This window comes from Neodiprion lecontei, chromosome 3, assembly GCF_021901455.1.
Source record: "Neodiprion lecontei isolate iyNeoLeco1 chromosome 3, iyNeoLeco1.1, whole genome shotgun sequence".
In the NCBI taxonomy this organism is placed as follows: domain Eukaryota; kingdom Metazoa; phylum Arthropoda; class Insecta; order Hymenoptera; family Diprionidae; genus Neodiprion; species Neodiprion lecontei.
This window is the reverse complement of record NC_060262.1, coordinates 7,968,143-7,979,697: the sequence shown is the minus strand read 5'-3', so window position 1 is coordinate 7,979,697 and position 11,555 is coordinate 7,968,143. Positions and strand designations below refer to the sequence as shown.

General features: G+C 35.1%; 1 protein-coding gene across 2 annotated transcripts; it reads left to right on the top strand.

Moving 5' to 3' along the window:
* The first annotated feature begins 4,882 nt into the window (after nucleotides 1-4,882).
* Nucleotides 4,883-10,472, top strand: LOC107217525 (graves disease carrier protein). 2 transcript variants are annotated; one of them, XM_015655089.2, is made up of 7 exons: nucleotides 4,883-5,220; nucleotides 5,778-5,870; nucleotides 6,008-6,141; nucleotides 6,612-6,797; nucleotides 7,164-7,320; nucleotides 7,469-7,610; nucleotides 7,803-10,472. In XM_015655089.2, the coding sequence occupies exons 1-7, from the start codon at nucleotides 5,154-5,156 to the stop codon at nucleotides 7,975-7,977; spliced, it is 954 nt and encodes a 317-aa protein (XP_015510575.1). In that variant the 5' UTR covers nucleotides 4,883-5,153; the 3' UTR covers nucleotides 7,978-10,472. The 2 variants fall into 2 exon arrangements, with proteins under 2 accessions (XP_015510575.1, XP_046591396.1); XM_046735440.1 differs by lacking the exon at nucleotides 4,883-5,220 and adding an exon at nucleotides 5,307-5,343.
* Nucleotides 10,473-11,555: the final 1,083 nt, after the last annotated feature.

Sequence of the window (11,555 nt, the reverse complement as noted above, 5' to 3'; positions counted from 1 at the left end):
GTTTGCTTGCTGCGAAAAACCTAGACCTATTTACACGAAAATACTACTTGGAGATATTTTTTGGAAATTAGGTAAGACTCGATTGTTACTAATGTTTGAGTCCATGCTGTAACAAACCGCGATAAATCTCAGACAACCATTTTCACAAAAGTGATTTTAAAAAAATTTGAGGACGATCAAGGATCCTCTTTTCAACTTCTAATCACATTACCTGGTTAAATTGCGACTCTGTCCGCTAACCCCCTAACATAAGATTGTTCAGAAAATTATTATCAAGTGGCTCAGAATGTAACTACTCATATCTGTCCGCTTCATTATACATCTATGGCAATGCCCGCGTTGATTGTGAGGAATTTCGAGTTTAGGAATACGTATTCCCGACAAAATCGATACTATTTTATCCGAAATTTCAGCATTTTTCCGGTAACTCCTAATAATGATATTACCCACAGGACCCAATTGTGTAATAATACAATATATAGGATATCAGAAACTAACGACTGATATCACCTAGAAATAGATTTTTCGGATTCTTTATAATCAATTTCTCATCAATTATCTACGATATCTCGGTCAAGAAAAATACAGATGAAAGGTTTTGCAGACTTAGGTTATAGAAGAAGAATTTCACGAAGTGAAGAGGAGACAATGGTATAACGTTAATGAGTTACATTATATATGTTAAAATTACAAGATGCTTGTTAGGAATTCATGTAATCATCCAAGAAATATGCATCGTTAATAAGTTTTTGGAACGGCATCGGGTTCCGGTGGTGGACTGATTGTCCGTTTTGGAGAAATACGTAGGTCCGTTAAATTCCAAGCGATACTCTTCCTGCGAAGATCACCATCCAACGATGCCTGTACTAGTCTTTGGAATTAGTGACGAAGCAGCCAACTTATGCATAGACCGTTCAGATATTGATGCATCATTTGTTTCGCGTTTTACGAATTTATCATCTGAAAGTCCGACCTTCCGTTCTGTCGAAAGTAATATGATTTTATGTGTTTAATGTGACAAAAAATTTCGTAAAGTGAAAATTTGAGCGATAGGTAAATGCCAAATGGATAGCAGCCAGAAATTGGAGAACACTGTCGCTTTGAGCGAATAAACATTTTTTCATCTCAGAAACCAGTTCAAATTCACTAGCGGTCAACAAGACCAAGAAAATAATTCCGCTCATTGATCATACTTTTTTCAAAACTATAAGAGAGCAACTGACAGAATTAGTAAATGATTGGGAACCCAGGAGAGATTGGAAGCGTTGACTAAAGAATATAGACAGTTGCCCTTATAAGCTTTGGTGTGACAACCGAAAATCGTCGTGCGCTTGCGCTCCTTGAGATGTTCCAACGCCAGAGTAGAGAACTTATTACAGAACATCAGAGAGTCACCGATTTCGACATGATGCTGGCTGCATTAACCTTCCGAGTAACACAGTCTTCGCAATGGTAAGCCCAAGCCAGCACTTAAATTAATAATGAGAATAAATTTCGTCCAAAATTTGTAGCAAAACAGTGATTTAATTAAAGTATAGGTATCCAAGAAAAGAATGTACACATAGATCATAAATAACAATAGATCAGATTTAATAATAATACAGAGACCTAAAAGTATATGTGTATATGCGGTCCATGTACGATATTAACATATATGATCCATTTACGATTAATACGTGATGCATACTATAAATTTTATAATTTTCCAGGAGACAAACTGGATTATCTACAAGAATACGGCCATAATATGAAAATTGAAGAATTATTCATTTTGAAATGGGATTCTATTCGACACGCGCTCGATGTATTCCATAACATTAACATTCAAAATAATCCCAACAACTTTTCATTTGCTCTCTCGATCTTGAATTTTCGTAGACATAGAATCGAAACGCTGTTTTAGCTAGTCGCAAGCGAAGTATCTACGCTGGGTAAAGAAGCACAATTGTTTTTCGAAAAGTGGTCGTATGGAAAAAAATTCAGACTAATTGTAATAGATCACGGATGCGGTAATTTTTATCAGGATGAAATGGGATGCTCCGTATATGAGACAGTATTTAACGTAGTGTCCTGATTTAACGGCCTTAAAACGTGATTGACGGTGATTTTTTTTTTTTGATCGGGAGGGAAAGAACGAAGCTTCTTAAAACTTCGAGTGTATTTTAACACACATTTGAAAAGTACGAGCAAAAATTTTTATCATCCAACTGTCTCAGAACGGCAGCGTTGTTAGCTGACCCTTAACTGAAGAATATATCTTTAGTCAACGGCTGGCTATCGAAGGGCCTAGCCGATTGAGTTTGGAATCGGCAGGAAAGATAAAGTGCGTATTTCTTGTCTGAAATCTAAAAACTAAAATCATCGTACATCGTAGATAGTATTAAAGTTCGAAACCAAATTTTGGATGTTCGGATGTTCGGATGTTCAGAAAATGACGTCACCCAAAATTTTTTTTCTCTTGACGTCATCGATTTATAGTAATCGTCGACGATCAAAATCAGCTAGCCGAATTCCTCAGTCCAGAAACAACCGCGCAGTAGAGAGGACGTACGAGAATCGCGCTCTGCAGATTTCGAGTACCGGGTTCTTTACCTCCTGGTTCCTGCGCTTCAGGTCCGTTACCTGGTGAAACTCGACTTCCAGGACAAGCGCTCCGTGGTTTTGGCTGTCCAGGTCCTTGACCTGGTGACTTTTGACTTTCCGGACTAATTTTCAAGTTTACAAGTTTGATTATTGAGAACGTGGGTTTTGTATAATCAAACCAATATGCATGCTTCAAATAACATTTTGAATCCGAAAAAAAACCGAACGACCAGGATCAACAAATTGCAATTGGTGAGTAGTTGGCATAGTATACATAGGAATACATGACAATAACGTCGTTCAATTAGAGCTAAAATTGCTGTGCGTTGTGTTTAAAATCTGCTAGCACTTAGCTGATTGTTCTATGGTATTTTTTTACGAAATTCGTTGTCATAAAATCACAATACGTTATACTTACATGCATGTATAAACGTGATTTGTAGCATTACATAGAAAAAATCTTACGGGCAGATTCGGTTTCGATCACATGCACAAAGACAGTGTTCATTCGTTTTAAACCTAGTTATTTTTAATTGATGTACCATATTATTATCGGCGCACCAAAATAACCCAAACAACCGTGCCATCATATCAACCCTTTCGGCCCGATCGGTGACCATAGTCACCCAACGCCCGACGCTCGCTCTGTCCGAGCGGTGACTATAGTCACCCAACGCCTGACGCTCGCTCTGTACATCAAAACATTTCATCCACCGCACCGTTTCATCACACGTGGCTTGAGGAGAAATGCTGTATCCCCGACCAGAAAAAAAGGTACTTCAATGTCTGTCCCAGGGAAGAAATTTGACGGAAGAACTTGCGGAGATTTTTCTGCCAGACGTTTTCCATCTCTGAAATCATAAAAATACCACCATCGCTTTGCGATTCTTCCACTCCAATATCGATGATGGTGAAATTGTAGTTAGCATCGCAAACAGCCAGCGGATGATATTGAACGTTTTTTTGTAATTAAAAAAATAAATACTTTGATACGCTTCCGGAGCATAGATTCGAAAATGCTTCCCATCGATGGCTCCACACAGTGCGGAAATGCCATTGGTTCCAAAAGCCACTCGCAATATTTCGCCAATTTTCTTCGGACAACTGTGGTACCAAGTAGAATGGCTTCAACACCGTAATCAAAACTCGAGTAGTTTTGCTCAATATACATGATATGCTACTTTGGCCACACCGGTAAGCGAAACTTAGCGTATCCTGGCTGTCTGTAGCGGCAAGAAATCTGAAAGGCAGTTCGTTTTTTTTTCATGTTTACGTACAAATGCCCAGCAAAACGCAAATTGAACATTAAATAATTATCTCGTACCACCGGCATTTTGATATCACGAGCAATGTCACGAGTAAAACAAAACGTCACTCATGACCACTGTCATTTAAAACACCTGCGCCGTCGCTACTTTTTGAAAATCCCGCTTCACTACTGCCATACCATTCTAGTTCCATTCCGTTCCTTTCCGTTACGTATCATTACGTTCCGTTCCATTAAGTTAAGTTCATAGTGATCCCGGCTTGATAACGGTAGAAAATTCCTATACCGAAGCTCCCTGCTTCAGCCCTTGCCTAGTTTCAAAAAGCCCCATTCAACTGGCTGTTTTTAGTAATCATTAGGCAATGCAAGAAAGCTAATGTTTTCAGCGTGATATCGAGCATTTCAAATCACCCAAAAACCCTCCAGAAGGGTATGTAACAATAATCAGATGATGCTGTAGTCAGTGTTAAGCGACATCGATAAATGTCACTCATTTGGATAATATTATCAGGTAAAACTGGCAACTGGCGCACTTTTATATGCAAAGCTAACTACAATTAATGTCTAACAACATTTGGTCTTACAAAACAATAATATGAGCAAATATATTTCTGTAATTCTATTGCGACTTATTGCTGGAATAAGTTTTCTATCGTTATTCTCGTATGAAACAAAAACGTTCGCTAATATTTTAGCTCGGCACTGTACATAATTTTGCTTTGAAAATAAGTAATATCTTACTCAGTCGGTAACTACCGACTATAGCATATTCTTTCAATTTGACTCGTTTGGAGAGCTAGTTCCACCACCTGATACACGATAAACACGAGTTCTTTTCACTCGCCCCTCTCTTCCTTCCTGCACTTGCCATACGTCATATACGTCCATGATTGGAACTCGTAATATCTAGATAATGCTAAATCAAGGAGTGAGGTCATCTTTCATACGCAACGTTCAACCCATGCGTTCAACTCAAATGGGTTCAACATACTGCTTCCTGCTGGAAAATATGTGCTTGTCGCGCGGCAAGGGGGGGGGGGGGGGGCTGTTCGTGTGGTTAACGGTGTGTTTGCCTAAATAGATGAATACGCGGCACACGTAGCCGTGTGCGTGGAGAAAACTCGAATACCGAAGCCTGCTACTTGACATTTCTCGTCCGCACGAGTAACACTTACCCGCTTTCTAAACATTCCAACATACGTTACAGCAAGTTCATGTACATACAATCAATTTTTTTTTATTTATATTTTAAGAAGTAGTAAATCTGTTCGGTTACCGGCAAGCGAACAGGAAACTAGGGACAATGTCTTTTGCAACAAAAAGTGAGAAAAAGAACGCCGAGTTCGTTTTTAAAAGCCTTGTTTCCGGCGGTAAGTCCTTGCAACTGTCAGATATTGACTGATGAATATTTGCAAATACATCGTACGTAACTGAATAATCATCATACGAACTTCAGTCTAGAACGTTACAAATGATTATCGTGTATAATCTTTGTACGTATGTAATAATCATCTTGAGGATCACTACTTGTCTGTAGTAGCAGTCTTGTTTTTAAATTTACAATTTATTTGCAGACAGTAGATTTCTACAGCAAAATGGATTTTTTTTAACGTAAAAAAATAAACAGTCTGTTGGGGTTCTTGAGATCTCCACAGTTGCATCTTTGTATCATAACTTTGGTTCAGAATTTCTAAGAAAATTTGCATTATAATTCAAAAAATCCTTCCAAAGAGAGAATATGTATACCTATGTATTTCCACAATATTTGACTCAGCCCTTTTCGAAACTAACTTGATGTGAACTTAAATTAATATGTATCATGTCAGCTTTGCTGATCATGACAAAGATTGATGTTACACTGAATTTTGTATTTTCACAATTTGCTTTTTTTCCACATTGCTCTTTATGTAATTTTTCAAGTCCACAGGTGTCGCAGGTATGTGTTCGAAAACTGCGGTTGCACCATTAGACAGAATAAAAATATTGTTACAAGCACACAGTCAACATTACAAGCATTTAGGTAAAGTATTCGCCAAGTTCAATTACAGAGAATCGATTTTGTGTAACAAAGTACTTATATGTCAAATATTTAACGATAAAATAACAATTCCCTATGTGTATTACGTTTCAAAAAAAATTAGAAACTTTGTTTGGCAGGCGTTTTTGCTGGACTAAAAGAAATAGTTCAACGTGAGGCGTTTTTTGCCTTATATAAAGGAAATGGTGCACAAATGGTCAGAATTTTTCCTTATGCTGCAACACAATTTACTGCCTTTGAGATATACAAAAAGGTAATGTCTAATATAAATCTATGAATTCTCGACAATTTTTTTTACATCCCATTGTGATTTTCACTGTCCAGTACCTATTATTTTCATCTGCATAAAGTGATATGATGTATGAAATGTTGAAAATAACCAGGTTTGCAAATAAAATTTCTTTGAATAAAACCTCATACATTCTATACATTCCATTTAATTGAAAAAAAGGTTGTTGAATTAAGTAGGCAAAGATTCTTTGAAAAAAAATATTTTCACTTTCGGATTTTTTACCATTTTCGAACAAAGTATTTGAAGAGTATGGTTAAATTAGTTGGAAAGAAATGAAACAAAATTCTTTAAAAAAAAATTGAGGAAAATGCTGCAGTGAACTCTGTAACAAATCTTTATCAATATTCTTCACGATATATAACATTTGAAACGAACGAAATAAACGTTTGAATTATGTAACATGATGCGCACGGAATAACAACTCTTGACAGTATTTAGGAGGATTACTGGGTAGTCGCACCCAATTAGATAAATTCCTGGCTGGTTCAGGAGCTGGAGTAACCGCTGTAACTTTGACGTATCCACTCGATACCATAAGAGCACGTTTGGCATTTCAAGTCACCGGAGAACATGTTTACACTGGAATAGCACATACGGCTGCTAGTATTTTCAAGCAGGTAATAAGGAGACTTCTGCATTAATTAGTTTACAAGATAGGTGGCAAAAAATCAGTTTTCTTTACAGAAGAGGTCTAAGATTTTCGCAATTCTTCACCATTGTAAAGTTCTAGTTGCTATGTCTATCATTCCGAACTGCCGTTAGTAGAATAAAAGTTGAATGTCTTAATTACGATCTAAATTGATGCTTCGATGCATCAAAGTTTGTTGAGGTTTTTTAAAAAAAAAGAAGTGTGCAGCTTAATTTTTCCCAAGTGTCCCTATAAATTACAGTACTTTAATTTTGATGACAAGGAAATATGTTCAAGTTCAAGTTTTTCAATGAACTTCTAATCTGCATGCAACTATAAATAAATTTAATTTTAGGAAGGTGGAATCAAAGCCTTATACAGAGGATTTATGCCTACAATATGCGGAATGGTTCCATACGCAGGCTTGTCATTCTACTCTTTCGAAAAGTTCAAGTTCTTCTGTATGAAGTACGCACCAAATTATTTGTGCAACAAATGCAACAGAAATACTGGTAAATGTTTCATTTCAAGGTCTCAAACTATTGAATTCCTCTGTCTTCATCAATCAATATAATTCCATTGTTCCATAATTATTGATTTCCTATACAAATTTGCACAAGTTTATGCAAAATTAATGCAATCATTTTCTCATTGTTAAAGGTGGATTAGTCCTAACATTGCCAGCCAAGCTGCTGTGTGGTGGCTTTGCAGGGGCAGTTGCTCAAAGTGTTTCCTATCCCTTAGATGTAACTAGACGGCGAATGCAATTAGCTATGATGAATCCGGCTACCCATAAATTTGGGTAAATATATTTTATAATCGATACAATGAGAGTTTTCAAAGATGAAGTTAGCAAAAAAAAAAATCAAACAGTGGCGTATAAAACATTACCAATTGATAATATACACGAACAAATATTATATTTAAGAAAAATAAAAATTGCGATCTATGTGATATCGTATGTACTTAGTAGGTTATTTACATTTTATTGCAGGTCGGGAATGGTTGCAACAATGAAGCTTATTTACCTAGAAAATGGGATCATCAAAGGACTTTACCGTGGAATGAGTATAAACTATCTTAGAGCTGTCCCCATGGTAGCTGTAAGTTTTGCCACGTATGAATTAATGAAGCAATTGCTCGATCTAGATACAGGTATGAAATTATAAATAAAAAGTGTTAATTAGGGAGACTGTAGAATAACTGATTATTGTTGTTGAAGTATATTTTTATATTTTGTATATTACAAAAATGGATGATACATCTGTGAATAAGTACATCCACGAAGAGTAGACCGATATAAATGAATGTTAATGTGAAAAGCACAATCGTTTACGTAAATTTACTGATTTGCTTACAAAAAGAATGATACAGCAAAATGAATAATATGTAAAGAGTCACGTGCGTGAAATGTATCAAATCTAGATTTATGGGTCTGAAAAGATTGTTGATGAATGTGAATATAGTAATAGGAAGCAAAAACTTACCGAACAAAAATATTCAAGCTCTCTTTTCATGTGACAACTTTTCTGATATGTCAGACTAAATTTTTTCAACTACATTATTCAATAAGGTTTTACGTAACTATCAAGTCAGTAATGCTGCACAAGTAACGGGGTTTTACGACTAAGATTCCACAGTTGTGATTTGGGCAATATTATGAGCGAATTGTTATTTGAGTTGTAACTCAATAACAAAACGTTACTTCAACATTGCCAGAATAAATAATGTACCTGTTTAGTTATGCAGGAATTCTATGCTAAGAGAATTTGACAGCAATGAAAATGGGCATTAATTGTTGTCAAGTTAAATAAATAATCATACATTACCTAAATCGCAAATTGACGATTTTTCTGTAAGCGTTAGAATTAAATCTTTATAGAATAATGGATTAGTATTAATGAAGGAACATATGCTGCTTGACCTTATAATGTCAAACGTCTGTCAAGCGGGTGTTTCAATATGTCAATAATTTATTGAAATAGGATTATAAGTAAGATACAAAATCGAATCCCAAGTTCTTGCCCAACCTGAAGAGGTGAATAATCATGACAAATTTCGAGGTCTTGTTCCACTTGTTATTGTACTTATCATGTGGAATTGCCACAATAATAAAACTGACTCAGATATTGCTGAATTATTATACCATAGACGAAGATAAAAATTATACAAACATCTATTTGATGTATCCAAATTCATGTTGAAAAAAAAAATTTTTAAAACGGTTGGTAATTACAAAAATTAGTATGTAGATAAATTATTGTATGCTATTTGTATTTGCCGATCACTTATATTATACGGAATCTTTTTTATTCATATACATGTATATATTCTTTTCGATCCCTTTTCATTCCTCTTCTACTTATTGCCGGAGACTGAAAATATGTGTATAAATATAAAATTTTTCGAGTGCAACATCTATGCATTTTACGAGAGCCATATGTAACGAAAAACAAAAAAATTGTGAATTTTTCACGTAAATACCTAAATCTATTGTAAAATTTCACCAGCTATGCCACTTTGCTAATAGGTTATATAAATATAATAAAAAATAAATCGAATCTTTTGAACGGCTACGTCAGTACAAAAAGTAATTATAGTTGACAAGGGATTGTGATATTATAAGAGACTCCATTCATTTTGTACGCTTTTTTTATTCATTTCCTAAATTAAGAATAAACATGTAAAGATTAATGAGAATGAAAAGTAAAAATGTGAAGGATGACACGCTAACATCAGGTCCAAATACAAGTTTCAAATTTTCATCATATCGATAGCGCGTAACAGTCAGGTATTAGTATAGCTACAAGTATGTGTGGCATTTTTAGTATGCCCGAAAATAATTAGGAGCGGAGGTTGTTGTTTCACTTCTTAGTTAAGCGAATAAGATGAAAATATTACTTGAAAGTGTGAATAAGTGAAAATTACTACGTAGAGAAAAGCTGATTTTCAGCAGGTTGACACTATTCGCGAAATTTCGCACGATTACTAGAACTATGTATCGGTAGTGCCAACAGCATGCTTCTCTCAAGTGCAGTCAGCTAAAATTCCTGAAATTACTTCAGTTCTTATGCCATTTACTTACATTAAGTTGCAAGTATGTTTACAACAAAAAACTGTTATAATGATTAATTCAATCAACACCGTTCAAATACTGTTGGCAACTAGTTAGCAGCGACTTCCTTTTATTTTAAATTATTTTTTTTTTTTTCTGAAAGAAAAACTAGGCTTCGGAAGCCGTAAACAAGCGATGATTTTCACCAAGCACGTTCATGTAGTCAATTAGTCACTTTGCAAATGCATCTTGTGCAAATATCTGTAGCATACTTATCCGTTGGTCAAAAAGCAGAGTTTATTAAAGGAAGATGGAGAGAAAAAATATAAAGAAATTCACGTGCACTTGTCGCGATACTTTAGACGTTATACTAAGTTGTTTACAGAGATGTATGCAGATTAAGAGATCGAATCATTGTTCAACTTTACAAGTACACTGTATGTTATCTAATTGGGAAGTGAGTGAAAAATGTATCTACTGACTCGTATTCCAAGTAGATTTCAAAACCATTTTAAATTCAATAAAAATTCATACTCTCAGCGTCTGTGTAAATCCCTTAATAATATTGCTAGCAGTACCCTTCATGTAGTAATTTTAGCAAAAAATGTATGATTGATGAAAAATGAAGAATACAGTGTCGTCTAGCAGCCACAATTCGTTCTTATCGTACATACGTACTTATATGTATTTGTATATGCCATTTTGCTAATCATTTGATGATACTATTGGATTCTAACATCTACTATTTCATTCAACTGCAAATAACTGTTGTATTATTACCATTTATTGAATGTGTTTTGAATATAAAACGAGAAAAAAAATGCTTATTCTGATGTACAGAGAATTGAGTTATTGGACTCAGGTCTTAACGGGGCATGAGAAGAATCGTGTGCTACGTCTCATCTCTCGCTCTTGGTTGAACTATTTACCAAATGTCTTGACAAATGACTAAAAAGTGCGTATTCTAAAGACTTCACGTTTACTTGATCATTGTACAATAATAATAATAATTATAATATGAAAGCCACCACTCTAGGAGCACTACTATAATAATTAATTATGAAGTTATGTATACTTGCAATTTGCACGCTTATGCCTACGAATGAATATATCTGCGTGTGTTTTCTTTCAAAGTTGTGTGTGATTCACCGATAAATTTCGTCAAACCGTACAGATTTTTGTCAAATAATCTGGTGTGGCTCGTAGCTGGCGCGTACATACTTTTATTATGTGGCATGTGGCTGTGTTTTAATTGATCGACGGTTAACACGATACATACCTAGCTATTTATTCAATTCTTTGACTATGTTTTCAATTATCAATTAATCAATTAATTTATCAGACATCGGAAAAGCATCGTTTCATTTGATATCATTAGTAAAAATTTCAGCGTCAACTATCTCGAATATAACGTGCCACCTGTCAATTATAACAAGGATGGCCAATACGTGCGTTTACATGCTTTATGTACACACACACACACACGTCTCTCCCACTTTCAACTTATCTTTTCGTTTCCTATTTCTATGTATAGATATTTGTTACACACCAGTCGTGACCTTGCTGGTCACCAAATACGAACAATCGTTTTTATTTATTTAGCATTAATGTGCCAGTTTCTAAATTTAAGTCAGATAGTTGTATATTCGGTGATTTGCCTGATTTATACAAGTTGCACGAATCTGTTGTAAT